Source organism: Cuculus canorus, chromosome 3 (assembly GCF_017976375.1).
Source record: "Cuculus canorus isolate bCucCan1 chromosome 3, bCucCan1.pri, whole genome shotgun sequence".
In the NCBI taxonomy this organism is placed as follows: domain Eukaryota; kingdom Metazoa; phylum Chordata; class Aves; order Cuculiformes; family Cuculidae; genus Cuculus; species Cuculus canorus.
In genome coordinates this window covers 95,501,650-95,524,306 of record NC_071403.1, presented here as the reverse complement: position 1 = coordinate 95,524,306, position 22,657 = coordinate 95,501,650, and the positions used below count along the sequence as shown (strand labels likewise).

The 22,657-nt window shown below is 40.0% G+C and overlaps 1 protein-coding gene across 2 annotated transcripts in view; it reads left to right on the top strand.

Annotated features, from left to right (window-relative positions):
* Positions 1 to 330: 330 nt before the first annotated feature.
* Positions 331 to 22,657, top strand: part of RPS6KC1 (ribosomal protein S6 kinase C1) — a 93,618-nt gene continuing 71,291 nt past the window's right edge. For both annotated transcript variants that reach the window (XM_054062382.1, XM_054062381.1), the window contains exons 1-5: positions 331 to 489; positions 6,560 to 6,595; positions 10,834 to 10,954; positions 20,008 to 20,123; positions 22,163 to 22,256. In XM_054062382.1, coding sequence (XP_053918357.1) covers positions 382 to 489; positions 6,560 to 6,595; positions 10,834 to 10,954; positions 20,008 to 20,123; positions 22,163 to 22,256 — 475 coding nt within the window. In that variant the 5' untranslated portion in view covers positions 331 to 381. The remainder of the gene's footprint in view (positions 490 to 6,559; positions 6,596 to 10,833; positions 10,955 to 20,007; positions 20,124 to 22,162; positions 22,257 to 22,657) is intronic.

The following is a 22,657-nucleotide window of genomic DNA, read 5'->3' as shown; positions in this document are numbered from 1 at the left end:
TGGTGCAGAGGGGCAGAATCCCCACCCTTGCCCTGCTGGCCGCGCTTCTTTTGATGCAGCTCAGGATGCTGTTGGCCTTTGGGCTGTGAGCACACATTGCCGGATCATGTCGAGCTTCTCACCCATCAGCCCCCCCCCAAGCCCTTCTCCGCAGGGCTCTCAGCCACATCATCCCCCATCCTGTATTGAAACCGCGGGTTGCCCGCACCCAGCCGCACGTCCTCGCCCTCGGCCTTGCTGAACCTGACGGGATTCCTTGCGCGCAGGGAGGGGCCGGCTGGGAGCCGGGGGCGCCGCGCGGTGCCCGGTGGCTCCGCCCGGGCGGGGGCGTTCCCGGTGGCCGCTTCCGCCTCGGCGCGGGGCGGCGGGGGGTCAGGCGGCATGCAGAGCCCGCGGGAGCGCGGCGCCGCTGGCCTGGCCCGCTTCTACACGGTGACCGAGCCTCGGCGGCACCCCCGCGGCCACACCGTCTACAAGGTCACGGCGCGGGTGAGTCCCGGGGCGCCGCCGCCGCCCTGCCCCGCTCCGCAGGGCTGCGGCCATCGGGCGCGTCGCGCCGTGCGAACCCTGCGCGGGGACGTGGGTGGGAGAGTGGTGAAGGGGCGCTCGGGCACGGCAGCCACTGCTGAGCTGGGCCTCAGACCCTCCTGCAAACTTCCTCCTGCGCTGGAAGGGTGGTCATGCATTGGGAAGGCTGTCATGCATTGGGAAGGCTGTCATGCATTGGGAAGACTGTCATGCATTGGAAGGGTGGTTGTGCGTGGGGAAAGGTGGTCGTGCGCTGGAAAGAGTGGTCGTGCGTGGGAAAGGTTGTCATCCATCAGAAAGGTTGTTGGGCGCTGGGAAAAGTGGTCGGGCACCAGGAAGGGTTGTCATACATGGGAAAAGTGGTTGTGCACAGCGAGGGTGGTCGTGTGCGGCAAGGGTTGTCATGCACTACCACGGTGGTCATTTGTGGGAAGGGTGCTTGTGCCCTGGGAGGGTTTGTCATGCATGGAGAGCGTTTGTCATGCACTGGAAGGAGGCTGGTCATGTGTTGGAAAGGGTGGTCATGCATTGGAAAGGGTGGTCGTGCGTGGGAAGGGTTGTTGTGCATGGGAATGGTGGTTGTTTGTGTGAGGGGTTTGTTGTGTGTGGGAAAGGGTGCTCGTGCACTGGGAAGGGGTGGTCGTGCACGGGAAGGGTTGTCCTGCACTGGAGGGGTGGTCCTGCACTGAAAGGGTGGTCGTGCATGGGAGAGGTTGTCATTGCATGGGTAGGAGGGCTGTCATGCACAGGAAGGGTTTTCAGGCATTGGAAAAGTTGTCGTGCATGGGGAAGGGTTGTCATGCACTGGGAAGGTTGTCAGGCATTGGGAAGGATGGTCGCACACTGGAAACGGTGGTCACGCATGGGAAGGGTTGTCGTATGTAGGAAGGGGTGGTCGGGTGCTGGAAAGGTGGTTGCATGCAGGGAAGGGGTGTCATGCATGGGAAGGGTTGTCGTATGCTGGGAAGGGCTGTCAGGCATTGGGGAGGGTTGGTCGTGTGTTGGGAAGGGTGGTCACACACTGGAAGCGTGGTCGGGCACGAGAATGGTGGTCGTCAGCTGGAAAAGTTGTCATTCATGGAAGGGTGGTTGTGCACTGGGAGGTTTTGTCGTGTGCAGGATGGGTTGTCATGCACAGAGAGGGTGCTGGTGCGCTGGAAGGGTTGTCATGCATAGAGAGGGTTTGTCGGGTGTTGGAAAGATCACGCATGGGAAGGAGGGTTGCTGCATGCAGGGAGGGTTGTTAGACATTGGGAAGGGTTGGGCCCTTGGAAGGGTTTGTTGGTCACTTGGGGGGCTTGTTGGGTGCTGTTTGTCGGCACTGAAATGGGCTGCCCAGGGAAGCAGTGGAGTCGCTGTCCTGTGAGGTATTTAAAAGATTGGGAGATACGGTGCTGAGGCATGTGTTTTAATATTAGACAGATGAGGTTGGACTCTATGATCGTAGAATCATAGAATGGTTTGGGTTCGAAGGGGCCTTTGCACGTCATCTGGTCCAACCACCCTGCAGTGATCAGGGACATCTTCAACTAGATCAGGTTGCTCAGACTCTCATCCCAAAGGTCTTCTCCAACCAAATGATTCTATGAAACTTGTAGCTCTGTGGTTGCCTCAAGTGTGAGTTACAATTAACTGTCACTGTCTTTCCTGTTTGTTGCAGAGTGTAACAGAATAGCTTAAAACCAAACAACTCTGCCTTTCTTTTCTTCCCCCTCCTTCTCCCAAAAATCTCTTGGATAGGTGATGGGCAAGTTGCTCTGTCTTCCTGCGTGTCCCACAGTGCAGTCTGCTCTGGAGGAAATAATGAGGGAGCAGAGTATGTGGGTACTGCACGCCTATGCTGGAATTACAGAGCCACTTGAACTGAGTATTCAGACAGCCCCTTTCTGAAGGGCTGTACGTGCCTGATGCTCATCCCCCTTTGGGCATAAGAGGGTCTGGATGAATAAAGAGAGGCCTGGTAGGAGAAGAAGGAAAGATGAAGCAAATAATTATAGCATAAGCTGTCATGGTGCTAGTTTTGCTGAAAGCTCCTTCTGTTCCCCTAGGGAAACTTCTTGCTTTCTTTTCTCCCCTCCTCTCCTATTTAAGCCAAAAAGGGAAGGGAGTAAGTAAATATAGGGAGAGATAGGTGCAAGAGAAGTCGAGTTCTGGTCACTGGTATTGTGGGGTATATTAAAAGTATCAGAAAGTGTTACAGAGGGACAGAGTTTATTTAAATGACCTGTGATCTTGTAGCTACTGCAGCTGTAGACATTCTGCCTGTGAGAGCAACTTATGTTTATGTGCGCCCTTCCCTTAATTAAAACAATACAGCATTCTGTATGAGTATGTATCCTGTAGTGCTCAGGTTGTTTGACTGTCATCACTTTGTGTGACTTGTGAAATTAAAAACATGTTTTTAAAATTCTTTTTTGTCAGATATATGTATACAAGTCTACTGAATGCAAATATGGCACATGTTGAAAACATGCTTTTTAGTTCTATGAAATACAGCATTTTTTAAGAGAGAAAGAAAAATTTTTTTTTTCCCCTATGATGTTTTAAATTAAAAAGCCTTTCCTGAGATGGAGGCAAGGAGGAAAATTGCATTTTGCAATGCCATTGCATCTTTCTGGTGGGCAAAGTGTGTGTTTGTTTCATAAAGTTGTGTCAGTGCAACAGTAAGTAACGGGAATGAGCCAAGGCTTCAGCTTATTCTGGTTCTTACTGGCTGAAGCCAGTTAAAATGCTCTGTAGTACTTTTATTTATGCAGAATTGGTCAAGAGCAAGTTGTAGCTAACTAGTGAAGAATGTCACTGCTTTTCCATGTTCCATAAGTTGTAGATGTGCAGTTGCTTTTCCAAGTGAGGTGGTGCAGAATCGAGTAGTTTGAGTGCGTGTGATTTAGTACAGAAGGAGATGGTTAGTCTGTGCACTGTCCAAATTAAACTGAACTAACTGGAGATCGTTAGTTCTTCAGTGTGTTTTAATATCTAAAATTCTAAAAGTGAAAAAGTTGTTTTTCCTTTATGCAGCAAAGGAACCTCTGGATTCACAAATATATTTCTAAATAACTTGTCTTTCAGTAGGCCTCTAACTGGTTATCTGTTATATAGTACTTGAGGTGAGGATTTGGGGAGTTAGATGCTGATTTAAAAATAATTTATTGTATGTATTTGTTACCTTCCTTTTTCCTCCAGTCCTATTCCTCCTTCCTGTTCCTGCAGTGATCTGGCTCCATAGTTGATATTGCAGCACTACAGCTGTATTTGCAGGTTTGATGCTCAGCTACTTTGGGGGACCGCCAGGAAAAAAGTTAAATGGATCTTCCTGTTGTGTTGAATACCCTTCTGGCTGAAGATCTAGGGTACTCAGTGTGTGCTAGTGGAGATTTCTGGTTCCTTTCAGCCGTGGATGTGTGAACTTTTGTGAAACTAAGTTGAAAGAACTTACTGCTTCAATCTAATGATAAATACCAATGGATGAGAAATCACTTGTTTAGTGTGTCTTAAGCATCTGACCCAAAGACACAACTGCCCATGCAGTCTCTTCTGAGTGCAAAGGTGGTCTGTCCTTATGGCAACTTTTTCTTAAAGGTTTTGTTTGTGTATCAGGGAATATGTTTTTATTTTACATGTGAAAGCTGAAGTAATTGTAAGAGCAGATAAGATTAAATGAATATTGACTTTTGTATATCCATTTTCAAAGGCTGAAGAACAGAAAGAAATATCAGCAAGCTACGAAATGAGGACTGTTCTTTAATGCTATCTGAAAATATAGGCTGCTAGTAGAAGTTCAGGTAATTTAGAAGATCACAGATATTAACACTTAGATATAGCTAATTAGAATTCTAATGAGTTATATTGGATATCTGCAGGTCAGATAAGGACCAGGATAATCTGAAATATTTTATTTGATGGTGAAGATCCTTGTAGGATCACTGTTTTTCAGAGGCTAACACAGTAATTATGCATTGGTTAACTTGTTGTTAGGTAACCCAATGATATTCTTAAAAATAGATTAAAGTTGCTTGCATTACAAATTTGCTGAAGGAACTGCCTGCACTGATCCTTATGGGAGGATTAAAAAAGTGCACTGAATATTTGGGGGATTGGATCATCTTTGCCAAGTCTGTAGGTTGATTATAGGTTGTATTGAAGGGGCAGACCTCTTCTGAAGTTGACCTTCAGAAAAAGATGTGAAGAACAATGTAGGACAACACATAAATTATTACGTACTGACTTAAAGTTGGCTTAGCTGATTGATATAGAAGGCAGTGTAACATCAGAATGAGTGTGAAACAGGGCCTCTGGGTTTTATTCCAGATTCTTGCTAACTGGCTGGGTAATTACTCATCTCTCTGGGTCTCCTTCTGCCCATCTGGTAACTTACCTAGCTGCCAAAACTGTTGCAAGGCTTTAACTAAAGGTGAACTGCAAAGCAAAGCAGTTAGTGTGTGCCCTTTTGTGTTCTTCTGTGATGTGTAGCCATGCCTATGACATCTTCTTCCCCCAGCTCTACAGGCTCCTTACATCAAGTACATCAGCTATTAGAAAAGAAGGTTAGAAATACTTCACCAGTTGTACGTATGAACTGCCTGGTAGTGAATGAAGGAGCAACAGCTGCCAAGGTTAAAATCTGGTAAAGTTGCCAAATGTTAGATTACTCAAGAGCGAGGAAAAGTTGAGGAAGGTTTTATCAGTGTAGACTACGCGGGAAGAAGAGGACTTTAATGTGCAAGGTGAGAGAAAGCACTTAGACTTGTGAAGGAAAATATTTTGTGTCTTTGGGGAGAATGTTAGAGAAGGTAATACTTTTTTGCTGTGTTGTGTCCTCCAAAATATGTGAAAGATTACAGTGGCTGGGCTGTGTAGTAAACCGTTGTTACAAAATCTTGGAGGCTTTGACAAGGATTCTTGAAAAATGAAAGTGTGGAAGACAGCTGGTTTGTGGGGAGCATAAGGGATATTTTACTGTCACTGAGCAAGTGGAAAACATAGACTCAGTGACTTCCATCTTAGAACAAGGGCTGTGCGGTGCTTGCAGTACAGGGGATGGTGTTTTAATCTCTGGGGTGCAAGTAGCATGGACTACTTGTGCTTGCCTATGTGCATTACCTGTTTACAGCATTAATTATTCTGGAGTGTGTCAGTGTGTGGATAGTTTCAGTTTGGATTGAGAATGCCATGTTTTGCTTTAGCTAACAATAGGTGAATTCTTTTGTTAAACAACTTTGGCTGAGATATAATGCAGGATATAGTGACTTGCACAAGATAATTGAAGTTGTGAATTAAAGATGTTTTTATTTGATTTGTTTGTTTGGGTGGGTATCTTCTTACTGCTGATTGTAAACCCAATACAGAACTTGGATTACAAAGGTTTTTGACATCAATATTTACCTAAAGAGAGAAATCCTGATTAAACACAGGGCTTCTTTAGGGTGTGTAGCCAAGCCTCATTTTTACTGCAATTTTCCTCTGGACAAAGTAACTTATAATTAATTAGGCTAAGAGTGTTTAAGGAGAAACAAATACAGAAGGATAGAGTCAGACGTGAGCGCATTGATGGCTGTAAATAAAGTGGAAATACTGTCTTAAGTAAATGCAATGCCTCACATTTACATTGAGGTTGTATGCAGCTTATATTAAGCCAAGTAGCCTTGATTAGTTCTGCTTATTGGGAGTAATGTGGCCCTAATATGAATTAATAGGAGGAGAATGGGAAGATGGTGAGGGAAGTGCTTTACGCAGCTTTTTTTTTTTTTTTTAAATTTTTTTTGTGAGATGCCTCTCGTGCCATTTTGCCTAGAATGTACGTCTTTATTTCTAACCACAGCAACTGACTTTGCTGCTAAAATACCTTACCACGTTCTATTTGGGTGTTAGACTTCCCTAGAACTAAATGGAAACATTTCTGAGTGCAGAGGACATGCAACTGTTTGCATTTTTCCAGATTTTTCTCTGCAGCGACAAATCATTGAGTGTTACTCTCTTTAATTTACAAACTGGAAATACAAGTGCTCATGTGGGTTTTTTTTCTGCTTTTCAGATCGTTTCAAGAAAAAATCCAGAGGATGTCCTGGAGGTAACAGTTTAAACTTGTGCAAATGTGTTTGTGTATCACATTATATCTTTTGAAGCATCTTTGATGTAATTTAGCACCTTCTGTGTGTTTTGTCACTGTAATTGAACAAGCAGGTTTTTGTATGTTTCCGTTTTGTCTTCAGCTTTCATAGTTGAAAACAGTATCTAGGGTAAAATGTTGCAATTCATCCCTCAGTGATGAATCACTTGAAACAATGTTTTAGGAAGTAAAGCCTCTTTTGATGACAAAACTGCTTTGATAACTTTGCAAGCTCTTTTCTCAAGGCTGGGATTGGCCAATTGATGGTTACTTAACTCCTACTGGTAAAATTAGAGATCAGTCCACAATCCAAGTCTTAGGTCTCAGCTGTAGGCACTCTTTTCCTCTTTAAGCAATACTTCACTGAAAAGCCTACATCGTTACTGTCTATTATTGAAGGGGGAGAATGAAGGAGCTTAAGAATAGTTGAGAGAGATTAGACTGCAGCCCATATATTATGCCTATCTCTCTGAGGCTCCTTCTAGTGCTAAAACTTCAAAATTTCTTACTCTTTGCCACTTCTGAAAAGGCTCTGACAAAAAAAAATACATCATGCTTGTATGGCTTGTGGTTTATTTTTTCTTTTCTTTAGATTAAAAACTTTTTTTCCCCATCTTGATTTCTTCTGGACTAATGACTCAATATTGATACTGTTATGGTACATACATGCAAAGTCTTCCTTCAAAAGCACTACCGTATGTTTTTTCAGACATCGTGTAACATACATATGTTCAATTTCTGGTGCGGTCTCTTACTACAGTTGAGGAGAACCTGGATAGCTGATGAAAAGAAGAGCCCATAAATGAATTCATTGCATCTCTGTGGGGTCAAACATTAGTTACTGGTTAGTGGCTTGACAGAGGTGAGAATTGGCGAATACACCTAATACCACTTTGTTGCATCCTTCTTCAAAATCTTGAGAATCGGACAAACATGAGGATTCATGCTTCTTGTATTTTCTGAATCTCTAGAACATTAAAATAGCCTATCAGGATTGGAGCTGATCATAGATCTAGTTTTAGAACTGCTTTACTCTAGTTTGTAGCTTCATGTTCACCTTTTCCAGGGAGACTCCTGAATTGAACCTATCCATGAGCACATTCTGCCATTACCTTAATCTTCGTTTTTTGGAAAAACACTTTATAGCAGCTGTTGATGAACCATTCATCAGGAAAAAGACATTGTAAGTGTTTTTCAGCTAGAGTACTGCATGAATATATGTTAAGTAGTTTTGAAACAATAGCAGAACCATATCTGTTAGACATTGTTTTAGCCGCTGCTTTGGTTTGTGGTTGTAGGGTAGCCATGGAGAGTTCCACATATCCTTGACAATAAGAAGACATAAATGTGCTATGAACTTGATGACAATTGCCCTTTTCCACCCTTCATTGTACCAAACTAATTATTTTGCATGTGATAACATGTCAGGTGTGGTGCAATTCTGTTATAAGCAAGCATCCGAAAGTACCTAGTTATTAAATATCCTAGATTATAGTTGTCGTAAGGGTGAACTGTAGTCAGAAACTCAGATATGTTGGAAACTTTTCTGTGTATGGGGCTTCGTATGATAAAAAAAAGAATTGAAGAGAAAGAATATGCTCCTAACCTGTTTCTGCTGAAAGCAAACTTAGCTCAGTTTTCCAGAATAGTCCATTAGAAATTCAACTGACAAAATTTTGTGCATACAACCATGCTTTTGCTTTATAATTCATGCCATGCAACATCTTTCCTGCATGCTTACAGGACCACTTAGCTGTGCCTGGCTGCTTCTTCAGAAGTCTCTTATTGTCACTGCTAAGATGTTAATACGTTCATTACGTGTGTACAACTGCACATAAGGCTGAGTGTGGTGACCTCATCTCTACTTATCAGTTTTTTGTCACCTCTTTTAACTGCCCTTTGGGATAGAAGCCTTTAATACAGTATCTCTTCTGCTGCAGCCAATTACATTTCAATGTAATCCCAGCTGTTGTTGCTGGGACAGGAAGGAAGATAACCTTGTAAGGGCTTTTTCCTCAAAAGGATGAAATAAGTTAATGTGAAGTTGTGTGTGGAAGAGTTAAGTCCACTGGTCTTTCTATCCAAATTAACTTTAATTTCCTCACTTCTGGGGATTGATAACGGCAACATGGTGTGTGAGGTGATTGTAGCTACAGTACTCTTGTGGGTTTTTTTTCTCCTCTGTGAATGAGTTAGAGGAAGGATTGTTCATTGTCGAACAGATGAGTCGCATAAGTTAGTAGAGATCTACTAATTCTGGCCATGACAAACACCTTATTGCCTTACAAGTCCAGCATATGTTCTATGATATACTTGCTGTGCTTCATTAGGCCTCACAGTACAATGTGTCTTTCCTAATTTCTAATTATGAGTATGTTAGAGTGGGAACTTTGCTAACTTTGCTGAGCTGCATGCATGCAAAGCCATGATTTCCATGGGTTTGTGAAAGGTTTTAGGATGACCTTGACTGCTTTTGCTATGCAAGCTTTTTTCCTCTTGCAGCAGTAAAAAAATGATACTTTTTAGTGGAATGGAATCTCATGCTCTTATTTTCTGGCAACTTTTCATGCTGTCTCCAAGTACTGACAGTGCAGAACCTTAGTATTTCAAGACCTTGCCATCTTAAGCAATTTTATATTCTGTATGCATGCTGCTCAAGAAGTGCTGATCATCCACTTTCTGGATATTGGATTAGACGGAAGTACAGCATTGAAAAAGTATTGGTTCTGATGGCAAAATCATTCGTTGGCCTCTTGAGAGATTCTGATTTTTCTTCCTTTGTCTGTTGAACTCCCCCAAGTACTACTTGTAGTTGAGTCCTGGAAATGTCTGCACAATAGGTGGGGCTGAATTAGTATAGCTAAGTTTATATGGTGGGTGGAGTGTTGCCATATTAAAGCTTTGCAGATCCACTGTTAACAGTCCTGTTACCTTACACCTGCAGTGTTTTGTAGGTAGGCCTTGCATCTACTGAAACTTAAAAAGTCACTGACCTTAGTGTTTAAAAAAAAAACCCAAACACCTCCAAAATTCCAATAAACAACAACCAAAGAACCCTCTAAAATTAAACCTTTTACTTAGGTCTAGATCTGGTTTGCTTGAAAAAAGTGGTTTTTCAATTATAGTGATTCATGAGAAGGTAACCTGTTAAATCAGTCAAAAATATTTGGAATCTTTTAAACTGTGATTAGTCATATTAAGCTAATTGAGACATTAGACTGATGGAACAACGGAATCAACTGCTGAATGCATTGCAGTCTCTCTTTCCCTTCTCTTCTACTTTCATCACTTTACACTAGGCTTGAGGTTTATGATGACTTAGTGAGTGATTGAAAACGACGCTGAAATATAAAGTGTGTGTATTCATTTTATACATCCTGGTAGCAAACCTGTTAGCAGCAAGTGTAAATTTTGTTGCTCAGTTCTTTCCCTGGCCTGATTTTCCTGTTGGATTCTCCTCCTTTCTTGAACAGAAAGAATAAAAAGAATGGGACGGAAGAAGGATAAGGGAGATACCTGGCTGGGAGATGATTACTTCTTTCTGGAAAGGGTGGATCAAGAAAAGCTGGTGTAATGAACCAGTGATGACTTTACGTTCCTGAAGTTGGAGATTTTGCCTAGATTATATAGGAACATATTCAGTTTTTGATCAGGGTTATTGGTAACTAACCATTTAAAATATGGGCTTGCATTTATACCTGATTAGCATTTTACATAAACAAATTATGAGCTGGTTTGTCATCCTGGGTTCTTAATGTGCTGTCCTTAAGAATCCTATACTTGTATTGATTTTCTCTTTTGCTGTTGTTTCCCCATACCTGCAGCTGCATCAAACACAGCATACTGTTGAGTGTTGGATACTGCAACACTACTATTTGGCATTTTTTTCCTCCCTTACTGGTTTCCTGTGTAGCTCGGGATCTCAGTGTGGCTGAACTAGTCCTGGCTTTGCCCTCTCTATTTCGTTCTTTCAACTTCATGTTTTTTCCTATGCATTGTAGTCTTGTTAGCCAACATGTGGGTTGGGGATGAATAGTGACCTTTTTTTATAGTTGTTAAAAGTTGGCAGCTCAGATTGTATATTTCTGTTAAACCTATTTGCTGAACATAGTGGCCTGATTTGCTTAAAGAATGCATATGTGGTGTGTTGCAGTGTGAACAATGAACGACACTAATACTCTCCCTTTTCTCTTCTTCAGATAGTCGTTTGGAAGAGATACAGTGACTTTAAGAAGCTGCACAAAGATCTCTGGCAAATTCATAAAAACCTATGCAGACATACAGAACTCTTTCCACCTTTTGCCAAAGCGATAGTATTTGGTAAGCTCAATTTCTTCTTGACTTGCTGAAATTCTTTGATAACTCAATATCTATAAATACATCCTGTTTTGCAGCAGCATTGACTCCTTTCTGTGTGCTTTTACTACTCAACATTTCGGTTTGTTGTGTCTTTCTTGTAGGTTTGCTGCTATAATAGATTGATACTTCATTTTTTTTAACAGGGGTAGTTATGTCCTTGCTTCCATGTTAGAGATATTAGCTCAAATATTTATTGATATGTATGCTTTGTATCTTTACAAGGTAAGTTCCCTATATTAGCTTTCTGAACAGCACCTGAACAGTGAACCAAGATTTTCACATATGAGCTGTCTGTGGTTTTTGGTGAAGAGTTACAGTAAAGTGTCGAGTGGTTGTTGCAGAAAAGGATTTATTTTAGGAATTTGATTGTAATTATCAATTTTATCTAGCTGAGATTCTGAGATCGGTTTTACATATGGCAGTTAACTATTTAGCCATAACAACTCATAGGAGGATTGTGAGTCTGCATGAGAAATGCACGGCAAAAAGTAATTGGCTCTTAAAAACCAAAGATCTTAACTTCATCTTGTTTTATATGTCATCATGAGTGAGCTATAAGTGGACTCTCAGTGAAGTGACATGACTCCATATAGAACTCCACTATCACACTTTCTTTTAGCTGTGTAGTGTGGTAATTTTAGCAATGATGTTTTTATTGTGTGTTCTTTGTGCTCAGCACAAACCTTTGCTGTTTTTTTTGGTATGCATATATGTCCATCACACAATATGCAGTGCTTTTTTCAGTGTTTTTCAGCATTTTTAAATGTGCCTGGCATGTTTGGTGTCCTTTATGCATGCGTTTACCACGTGCTTTGTGAGTGTTTCTGAGGCACTACTAAAGTGTTGCTAACTGTCCGGAACTGGTTTGGTGCTTTTTGACGTACATCTACCGCATGTTCTTGAGCTTTTTTCCCAAGCTTTTTATGTCTTTTTGCAGATATACAACAAGGGTTTGGCATTTGTTTGCATGCTTCTACCGTGTGACTTGGTTTGATATTAGGTGAGCATTTTGAATTCTAAAACGCTTTTGGGGTTACAAAGGCGTTTCTGTGGCAGTGATGAGTGGTTCTATTTTATTTTTGAAAGCAACCAACATGTTTATGTTTTTTTCTAGTGTGCACCTAGCGTGGTGTTTAGTGTTTCTTTGGCAAGGATCCTGATAGGGATTTCAGGCATTTTTCGGTTTTGTGTATTGTCCCTAAGGTGTGGCTGTGACATTCTTTGTGTCCAGGATTTCTTAGGTATTTTTTCTCATGTGCATATATCACACAATTTTCTGTGGGTTTTTAACCGTCCATTGTGTTTGGCTTTATTTTTGGAACGTTACTAAGGCATTTCTAAGGCATTCCTGACAGTCCAAAATGTATTTGGTGCTTTCTGATGTGCATCTACCATGTGCTCTTTTTTTTGGTGGGTTTTTTTTTTGGGCACTTTCTAATGTGTTTTTGGGGTTACTGAGGCATATCTGTGGCATTTACAAGTTGTTCTAGTATGTTTTAGGTGTTTTAAAGCATTCAGCCTGTGGTGTGTTTTGCAGGTTTTTTTTTTTTTTGTATGTAGCTTGTGTCATTTTGTGCATCCAGCATGTCTGGCATTTTTTGGCAAACATCTATCATGTGCTCTCTGCTTTGGCAAAGTTTCTGGTGTGAATTCAGGGCTTTTTTTGGTGTGATTTTTCATTACTGAAGGAATGCTGTGGTGTTTTTCTGTCTTAGGTGTAGCTTTTTTTCTTGCATATATGCCATGATTTTCAGAGGGTTTTTATGCATTTTTCAGCATTTTTTTAACGTGTCCAGCACAGTTGGCCTTTTTTGGCATACATCTATCTTGTGCTTTGTGAGGGTTTCTGAAGCATTTCTAAGGCATTGCAAACTGTGCGGAATGAATTTAGTGATGCTTTTTAGTGTGTTTTTTAAGTGTCCAACATGCGTTTGGTGTTTCTTTGCATCCATCTACCACATTGGTAAATTTAGCAGGTTGTTAAGCATCCAACATGTTTGATTTTTTTTGGCATGAATCTACCACATGTTCTTTTTGATGCTTTTTTTTGGTGGGCTTTTTGTTTTTTAGAGTGTTTTGGTGGGCTTTTGGGTTTGTGAGGTTATTTTTTGGGGTTAATGAGGCATTTCCACAGAGTTTACAAGCTGTTTTGTGGTTTTTTTTCAAGCATCCAGTCTGTGTTATGTTTTTATTGCATGGACTTTGCATGGTGTTTTGTGTCCAACGTATATGGCATTTTTTAGCATTCGTCTGCCATGTGCTCTCTTTTTTTGGTAAGATTTCTAGTGTGGATTTGGGACATTTTTTGGGACATTTAGTGGTTTTGGTTCCTAGGGCATGGCTACAGTGTTATTTTGATCCAGAATGTCTTTGTTGAGGGTTTTTGGTGGTTTTTTTTTTTTTTTTTTTTTTTTTTTGGCATGTTTATACTGCATGCTTTTCAGTGTAGGGTTTTTTTTTTGAGTTATTCAGTGTTTTTTTGTCTGTCCAGTATATTTGGTGCTTTTTTAGTATGCATCTACCACATACAATTATTGGGCATTTTAATGGGTCTCTAAGTTCCAACCTCTATTTGACATTTTTTTTTGGCAGGAGTCTATGATGTGGTCTTTTTTTTGATGTGGTTTTTGGCAGACTTTTCAGTACGAAAGGTGTTTTGTGGTAATGAAGGCCCTTCCATGGTGTTTACAAGTTATCTTTGTATGGTGGTTGGGTTTGTTTTGCTTTCTGGGTTTTTTTTTTTTTTTTTTACAAGCATTCAGCCTGTGTTTGTTGTTTTTTGTTTTTTTTTTTTTTTTTTTAATGCATCTTGCATGTTGACTAGTGTCCAGCCTTGCTTGGCATTTTTGTGAATGCATCTACCGTGTGTTGGTTTTATTTGGCAGGGTTTCTGGTCTGGATTTTGCATGGCTTTCTGGTGTGCGTTTCAGTTCCTGAAGTATTGTCACAGCATGTTTGGCATTGCTGTGGTGGTGCTTTCAGTGTACAGCATGTTTGGTGTTTTTTGTCTCTTTTGTCTCTCATGTCCTCTTTTTTTCTTTGCTAAGGTTTTTGCACCTTTTTTTTTCTGTTTTTTTTTTGAGTATACTTACAACATGATTTAAAGAATTTTTAGCATCAAGCATGGGTTTGGCTTTATTTTTTTTCCTTCCTGTTTATTCTCCTACCATGCGCCTTTTTGTATTTTTTCCGTATTGTTTTAACATTTTTAGCATTCAGCATGTTTGGCAGTTTTTGGCATGTACGTAGTGTATGCTGTTATGTGTGTTTCCACATCTTCCATGCATTGTGCCTGTTCTCTGTGTTTATTGTCATACATGGCTTTCAATATTGTGCATGTGTTCACATCCAGTCAGCATTTGGTGTGTTTTTGGCATCTAGAGCTGATTTTTGCAGGTTTTTTTTGTGTGTATCATTCTTAGCAGTTTCAGGAGTGTTTGACTTGCATCTAGAACATAATGTCCCATGTTTTTTCTCTGTTTCACATTAGCATACTTTAGCATCCTGCATGTGTTTCGCCTTTTTTGGCATGCATCTATGGCATGTTTTTGCATATTTTTCACCCTGTGTCATGATTTTAGTGTGTTTTAGCATCCAGTATGTTTTTAGTGGGTTTTGGCATGCATCGACTACGTGCTTCATATGGAAAAATATGCAAAATCGCATTTTTAGCATTTTTGCATGCTTTTAGCCTAAGCTTTTGTGCACTTTTGTGTGCTCTGGCTATTTTTCTTGGTTTTTTTTTTTTTTTCCCCCTGCATTTTATTTTTTTTTGTTGAATGGTGATTTTTTTTTTAATAGTCTGCTTTTTTTGGGGTGTATTATACTTTTTGACGTATTTTTTTTTTGGCATTTATTATTACTTTGGCATAGTCAAGCCTGTGAGTTTGGCAAGTGCCAAAACTGAGGTTTAGTCACCCTTTTTCCCACCACTTTATGTGATGCTATTATAATACTGCCCAGGGTTATGGTTCTGTAGCACTATTTGCTGGCCCTCCCAAACTGTATGGAACTCCCTGGAGGCAAAACCTCAGCCTGGAAAGCATAAATTTTTGCTTTCGATATTTGAGGACCAAACACTGCCACAGACTTGTAATTTTTGCTGCTTAGTGTTTGTTTTTCATGGCTACTGCATATAGGTGTGGCACTGAGGTGCTTTTAAGAACATACTAAAATGTTCTTTTAGTATGGGGACCGGGGGGCTCTGTCTTAACCCCTTGTTGCATGGACCAGCTAAGTGTAAGGCAAGGAAACTGAACTGTGATGCAGATTTCATGTCTCTCTGCACAGAGCTGGGCAAAGTTCTTTCTTTGAATTGTCATTCATATCAGCTAAATTGTATCCGACTTTTATGTCTTTTTAGTTTTGCTTATTTAGGAAGCTGTAAGTGAGGTAAATTTCTGCGCAGTGTGAGAACTTGCGTGCTGATGGTTGAATAGAGAATGTACTGTTTGTTTCATCCTGAAATGATTTTTATATCTATTTTACAGAGTAGACTGCTTACTGGACAAGTTATTTAAAAGGCTGGTATTTGGAAAGCGTAAGTTAAGTTCAAGTAGAAGATATGATAGGAGGAAAGAAAGGAGTAAAAATAAAAGAAAATAAGGGTGTAAGACAGTACAGTCTTCTCAGATCTTGAATAATTTTAAATTGCCAGAAATACAAATTATCTGTTGTCACACTAGCTCTGTAAGCAAAGGAAGAATTGAGCTAAATCCCTTCTGAAAGCCATCCTTCTTCTATTGTATCTGTTGAACAAAAGTGACTGAAATGTACATTGTAAGAGAAGGAAATGTACAGAAATATTCAGTGTAGTTATTTACACAAAGCTCTTTGAAATTAAACATAAACCAAACCAGAGCCCACTACAGTTAAATGAAGCTGAGCCACAGAAGAATACAGAAAAGAGGAGGTAATGTAAAAAATAAGTTTTAAATGGTTGGCACATAGCTGAAAGGAACAGAAATGTCCGACTCTTCAATTTAAGAATTATTTTTCTATTTCAAGCGTAAAATTTTACTGTATATCCTTCCGTCTCGCTTCAATACGTAATAGCTGCTGTGTTTTATTTTAATTTAAAGCATTTCTCTTCAGATCAGCTGTAGTGTTTTTTTGTACTAGAGGAAAAATGTAATATTAGTAGTTTTTGAGTTTTTGACAGACTTACTTTCATTCTTGTTCTGGTAACAGTGAGCTGCAAGATCCATCTCTCTCAAGGTCTTTTCTTCTCAAGCTGCTTTATGGAGCATTTTTGTAGTATTTCTTGGCTGTGGTGACTTTCCGCTCCTTGCAGTTTTTACACTAGTTACTAAGTAGCATTGCCAGTAGTTACTGGCAACTTGTTAATTTTTTTGTGTATTAGTTTTTTTTGGTATTAATTTATTAATTTTTTTGTGTATTAATTTTGTGTATTAGTGCTTTAAAAATGGATATATGTTCTTTAGCCGAGAGTACACTTTACAAGAGGAGCATTGGTGATTCTGACAGCTGAACTTGCTTGTAAGAGAGGTATTAAACATGAGTAGAATCTCAAGTTCAGCATTTAGAGTTTCAGGAGATGGTGTGGAGAACTGAGATGTATTTAAAAACGAATGGTCATGCTGTGCTTCCGTATTTCATGCAGCCAAAGACTTGTCACATCTGCAGAGCTGAACTGCACTGCATGTTTTACACCACGGCTTTTGATAATTATAACAGGCAAGTGTGTGTGTTTTTATGCTGTTACAACAGAACTGCTCACGTTGAAGCATGAAACTTATTATGGGTGGGAAAAAGAAATAATTTGCATTTCGCTTGAACCTTTCCCACCCATTTTATGGGGAAAACATTATCACTTTGAGCATGGGAACCAAAAATATCCTAACAGATAGAGCTGTTAAAGCTTCTCTGAATTGTCATGTGGCAATTAGGATATTTATTTCTGGAAAGTGATTGTCCTTTTCCCCTGATATTCATCCATATAATTTCTTCAGTATTTTCAAACTACTTTTTCTTTTTTTGTGGATACTCTAAGTATGCCCATATGTTGGCTCTTTGTGGCATTTTACCAGAATACTGATACATCTATAGTGAGCATTTCTTGAATGCAGAAATTTACTCTAGTGTAGAAAATACTCTCCCTCTGGACAATTAGAAATCAAAAAACTCCAGATTCTGGTAAGTTGCTAGCAGTGAGTCAGAAAGATGATTCTTGTTATAAAGCTTAGATAAGGATGATTTTGGGATTTGAAAATTCCAAACAAAGTAACATATTTAAGGATTAGATGTCATGTGCAGTTGGAAGTCTTGTGAGAAACTATCTATCTGAAACATGAACATAAACCTTGGTAGATGTTTGTTGTTCAGATCCACTCCAGAAAATGAATTGTGGATTCTCTTTACAGGAATTTATATTTGGTTTCCATATAAGAAATTTTGAATGGATCATTACTGGAGGAATAGCAGAATGGTACTAATGCATTTATTATATGCCAAGAATGTAGCTTCCTACAACCCTGGAAAGACGTGATCCCTATAATGAAGTTTCCGTGTGTTTAAGAGGTGTAAAGAATAGTGGAAATAATGTGGATTTAGATGCAGGAAGACTTCATGATTGAAGAGTCAGCTGGGTACTTAAGCACCTTTGAACATTTGATTGGGAAGGGTGATAATGATAAGTGTTGAGCAATACAAGATTGCTTGGAAATATGAAGAAAGGGAGAGGGGAAAGGAGTTAGGCAGGGTTGGCTGGGAATGAAACTGCTAGCAAGATGCCAGAGAGCCTGTGAACAAACCAATACTGAATTATGTTCTCACTTCTCCTAAAGTCTTCTAGTTCTGCGATAGTGTACTATGATGCTGATGAGCTGGAAAATGTGACAGTGAGTAATGTTTCAGTGGCTCTGTTCAAACATGTATTTTTGTTACTTTTTTTTTTTTTTCTAGCTCAGCTTCCTAAGAAAATAAGGCTTATGTAATTCTGTTGTCAGAAAACTCAAACCTCTTACTTAAATGGCTAATAACAGCTAAGTTTGAGAGAGAAGGTAGTTGCAAATGTAAGCGTGTTTCTGCTAAGTCTGTGAAACAGCAGCTGAGTAAGAAGAAAGTGCATGCTGTGGTGCTGCCAAGGCCAGGCAGTCTCAGCTTTTACTGGAGAGTGTGCAGCTGCCTGGACAAAGAGTGAATGCGCGCTGGTCAGCCTGACAGTGCTGGTCCTGACATGTCCTGTCTGGTGCCCAGTGGAAGTATTGAGAAGATGTGATGAAGAAAATTAGCTTTTATTTGGTTTGATGATGGAGTAGATCAGGGAGAGAAAGGTCCTTGGGGAAACCAGGAAAAATATCTTGTAGAATTAACTTTCTTGCAAAAGTTGCCTGCTTCAGGCCTTATTCAGTGTTTACTTCTTTGTAAGTGATTTTCTGTTTCATTATAACACTGTTCCTGTTATTTTTGTAGATTCATTTAAGTGGCCTATGCTGCTGCGCTTTACGAAGGGAAGTTGTTTTTATCAGGATGTCCTATTTTGTGTGTAATGAAACAAAAGCCCTAATGCACCCACAGTGTTGCTCTGAAGACATAGGAAGTTTGATGAGCAGTTTTCAGTGTTAGCACTCAACGTGGTACCATTGCCTTTGCCTTCTTTCTGCTTGCTTGTTGCTCACTCTTTTGTGCAGCTGCTAAAGTTTGTACCGCTGAAAGGGCAGGGTGAACAAGTCAAGCTGAAAATTAGCCCAAAGATGTCTTTCCTTTCCTTTCATGGAAAAATAACCCTCAAAAGCTTTGTTTGTGATCTTGTGAGTATGTATGTGTCTTTCTAGTTTTATTTTCTTTTTTCTGGTACCACACGGGCAGAAGCTATTTACTTGAAGAATTTCTGGAAAGAATCCTGCTTTGATACTTTCTTCTGGGATTATTTTTTTGCTTGCTCTGAGAATAAATGAATTTTGCTTCTGTATTCAATGTTTCTTTTGTCCTCTTCAAAGGTTCATGCCACAGAGCTGTCATAGATGGTTCTTATTTTCCTGGTCATGCTGTTATAGCAATACTGTTTCTTGAACTCGTCTTCCCAGTCCTTTTTTTTCCCTCTGTATAGCTGTTCCAATATCTGTTCCATTCTCCTCCAATTATTACTGTTAACCTCTGCCCTTTTCCTTTTGTAAACTTGTAACTATTTCAACAACAAAGTGATGTTGATATGAAAAGCTAAAATAAGTTGTGTGCAATTGTGAAGAGTGTGAATTTAAGGTAGCAATCCAAGGGCTCTTTCTCCTGAGAAGCAAATCTCTCAGGTGAACTGTGTTGTTTTTTAGATGTGTTTTTCCTAATTGAAATGTCTTGGGTGCTGGGTAGAGAAAAGGGAAGGATTGTATGTTTTGGTAAATGAGCTGTTTCCCAGCTCTGCTTGCCTTTTGAATCCAATAGGAGATGAGACCCTGTCTGCGTGGAGCTACTTCAGAGGAAAGCTTCAGTGCCCAGTAGCAGGGCTTCACCATCTCCCATGCCCTGTCTCCTCCATAAATGGTATCTTGGAACTGATGATCTGTTTGGAAGCTTTTAGCAATACTTTGTTTACTATCTGCTTGTGTTGTGCGTTTTTCTTGAGAATATGTGAAGAATGCTCAGCTCCTTACAGGATTTGGGCCGTAATGAAGGCTGACACTGACTGGCATATTGTCAAATTGTGCATGTATCATTTATTGTTAGATAATACTGGACATCCGTTAGTGTCTCTTGGCTAATCAAGAGTGTTGCCTCACATATTCTTATGACGAGAGGGTGAAGGATTCTTGTCGTAGCTGCCAGCTTTCATCATCCGAGTGGATTGCAGAAGACGGGACTCTAGGGACAATGAAGAATAGGAAGTTTGAAGATTTGCTATGTTCTCCTGAAGCATTGGAATGACTTTTGTAGACTCAGGGCATTGTCTCCAGAAGGTTGCTTTTGTCTTGATTTTTTTTTTTTTTTCATGGTGGTTATTACTGCAGAATAAATGTGTAGTTACTTCTAAAACTGTCAATCTGTGTGTCTTTTTCCAGGGCGATTTGATGAAACTGTGATTGAAGAAAGGCGGCAATGTGCTGAAGATCTTTTGCAGTTTTCTGCCAATATCCCTGCTCTCTATAACAGCAAACAGCTCGAAGAGTTTTTTAAGGTTTGTTTGTATTTGCAGAAGTGTTTGTTTCTTACTGATATGAGTAAACTATAGTGCTGATTTTGCTTTGATTTATAAACTGTGGAGTGACAGTGAGCTGATCTGACATGCTTTGTGAGGTGACTGGGAGTTTTCCATTCACTCTGGAAACGTGGCTTTAAAAAAAAACCCATGCCACACCTCTACAAGGTAGAAAGTTTTACAGGAACTTCAGGTGAAGGGAGTTAGCATTTTTGTTTGTTGAATGATGAGCAAACCCCATGATGTTAAATCCAGGTGTTTAGTGGGAAAGTTACAAAAAGATTGCCACTGTTTCTGTATTTTATGTAGGTGTTTATAGTTTCAAACCAAAGGAAGGAAGATTGTCTAGACTGTTTTCTTATGGCCTGTTATGAATTTGGGTCTGTGGCAACAAATCTGACATACAGCTAGTCAAATGTGTTGCTTGTACAGTGTTGTGAGTAACACTCTCCAAAACATAGTTTTGGACATTATATTTGTCTGCATTTCATCTTTGTTACATCAGAAGCAGTTTATTTTCAGTAATTTCTTCAAAACTCTGTTTTCAGCTTAGCCCAACATTCTGCAAACACATAAGCATAGATTTACATGTGAACCCAATGGTAATTCCTGGGAATTCAGGAAAGCTCACCTGGCTGACATGGGACTTAACTATATTGATGTGTTAAGTATGCATAAGTGATACATATGCAAAAGCAAATATACAGCAAAGCTTGAAAATCTTCACTAGTTTTCATGATGCAGTTACTGCAAAGCCCTTTCAAATACTTAAAATTATTTTCTTTGAGATTTGGTGGCAACAGTGAATGAGGGACTGAATTAGAATATTTTATTTGTCAGCTTATTTGCATTTGGGCTTTTTCAGTTCTTTGGAAATACTTCTATGTTTTTGGCTATTTGTTCAGACCTCTTTTTCCCTTTCTTTACTTAACAAAAGTATTAGTTTTAGCCTTCTCATGGACCTTTTCTGGCTTTGTAAGGCAATGAATAAAACTAAAAAGGCATTAATTTTTATAGAAGCAAGTAAGTCTACAAAGGAAGTAATAGAAATGTAATAACTTAGCCTCTTTCGTTAGCTGATGTTGTGTCATGTTTTCCTGTGAGAAAGCCTTGGGGCTTGATCAGTCACCAGCTCAGCCAGTGTCCTTTAGTGCTGCTCGTGGGTGGTTTTGTTCTTTTTCAGATTTTTGTGTGAATAGCCATGGAGGGTTAGACTTGGGCAATGAAGTCTTAGAAAAAGCTGAAGGGAGTACTGGGTATATCTATGTACTATGGACAGCAGAAAAACGGGCTGGCTAGTGTGAAAATGCAATGGGCTAGTTCAAGACAGATGAGCAATGCGCATTTGTAACACTGCCTTCGAAATGATGCAGTTTCTGTTAAAGTTGCATAGAAAGTGTGCACCTGAGATGCAGAACAGAAATAAAGAACCCTTAATATTTAGATGGTTTCTAGTGCAATTGATTGTTCCTGCTGTTACTTCACTTACCTTAGATTCCTTGCAGGTTTGGAAGGGAATAATGTCTTCTTTATATGCTGACCTGGCCTTATCTTGCCTGTTTGTCCAGTCTTGACTATGACTGTACTCAAGATAGCGGCTCATGGGTGGGATATTACTCTAATGGACAAACTCTCCTGCATGAGGGACCTGCTGAGCTAGTGAACACCACTGAAGGCACAGAATGTGTATACCACAAGAGAAGCAGAAGCATTGCTGTTCTCTCCCTCTTAAACTATAGCGTTTGCATGCAGTACTGCTGTAGCCTGTATGGTTCAAGACTCTGAAGTTAGCAGTAAGCTAACTGTTTTGATACTGGACAGTCTATACCAACAAAACATGGCCTAACCAAAAGCCCTGGTTAAATTTTACAGGCTTATATCATTTAATTAAATGCATTAACTCTAAAGTAATGGAGCATTCACTGGTCAGGAAATTTAATTTTGACTATTGTGTCTCCATAATGAGACTTTTTATAGATCACAGCAGCTAAATAATTCCTTTCCCTCTTTCTTTTCAGGGTGGAGAGGTGCATGATGGGTCTGAACTGATTGGTCCTGTTGAGCCTCCGTCTGACTCTCTGACGGACAACCTGTCTGACTGCAGCTCTGAAGGTTTGCTTTCTTTTCTCATGTAACCTTATAATGGGATATGTTTTAAAGCAGCACATAAATGCCAAGTGCCATATTTGTATAAGCATTAGCACCCAGTTTCTGTTTGCTTGGTGTGACAGAAATGCTGGAGCTGGGATCAATAAAAGAGAAGTTGGGCTCAGCAGAGCTCTGTTTACACTGCTGAAAATTTGCTTCTAAGAGAAAATTTTCTGGAAGTCTTTCTAGTGCATTTTCAAACTCCTTGTGCTCTGTCGCTCAAGAAGCCCTGCTTCTAGTGCCAACTGAACTATCCCCTCTGGTTTAAATGTATGTAACTCTACCTGCTTCCAAAAGTTTGGGCAAACAGTGTGGTGATGTTCACAACTAATCATGATCCAAGCCTGTAGCTGTAAAAATCTGCT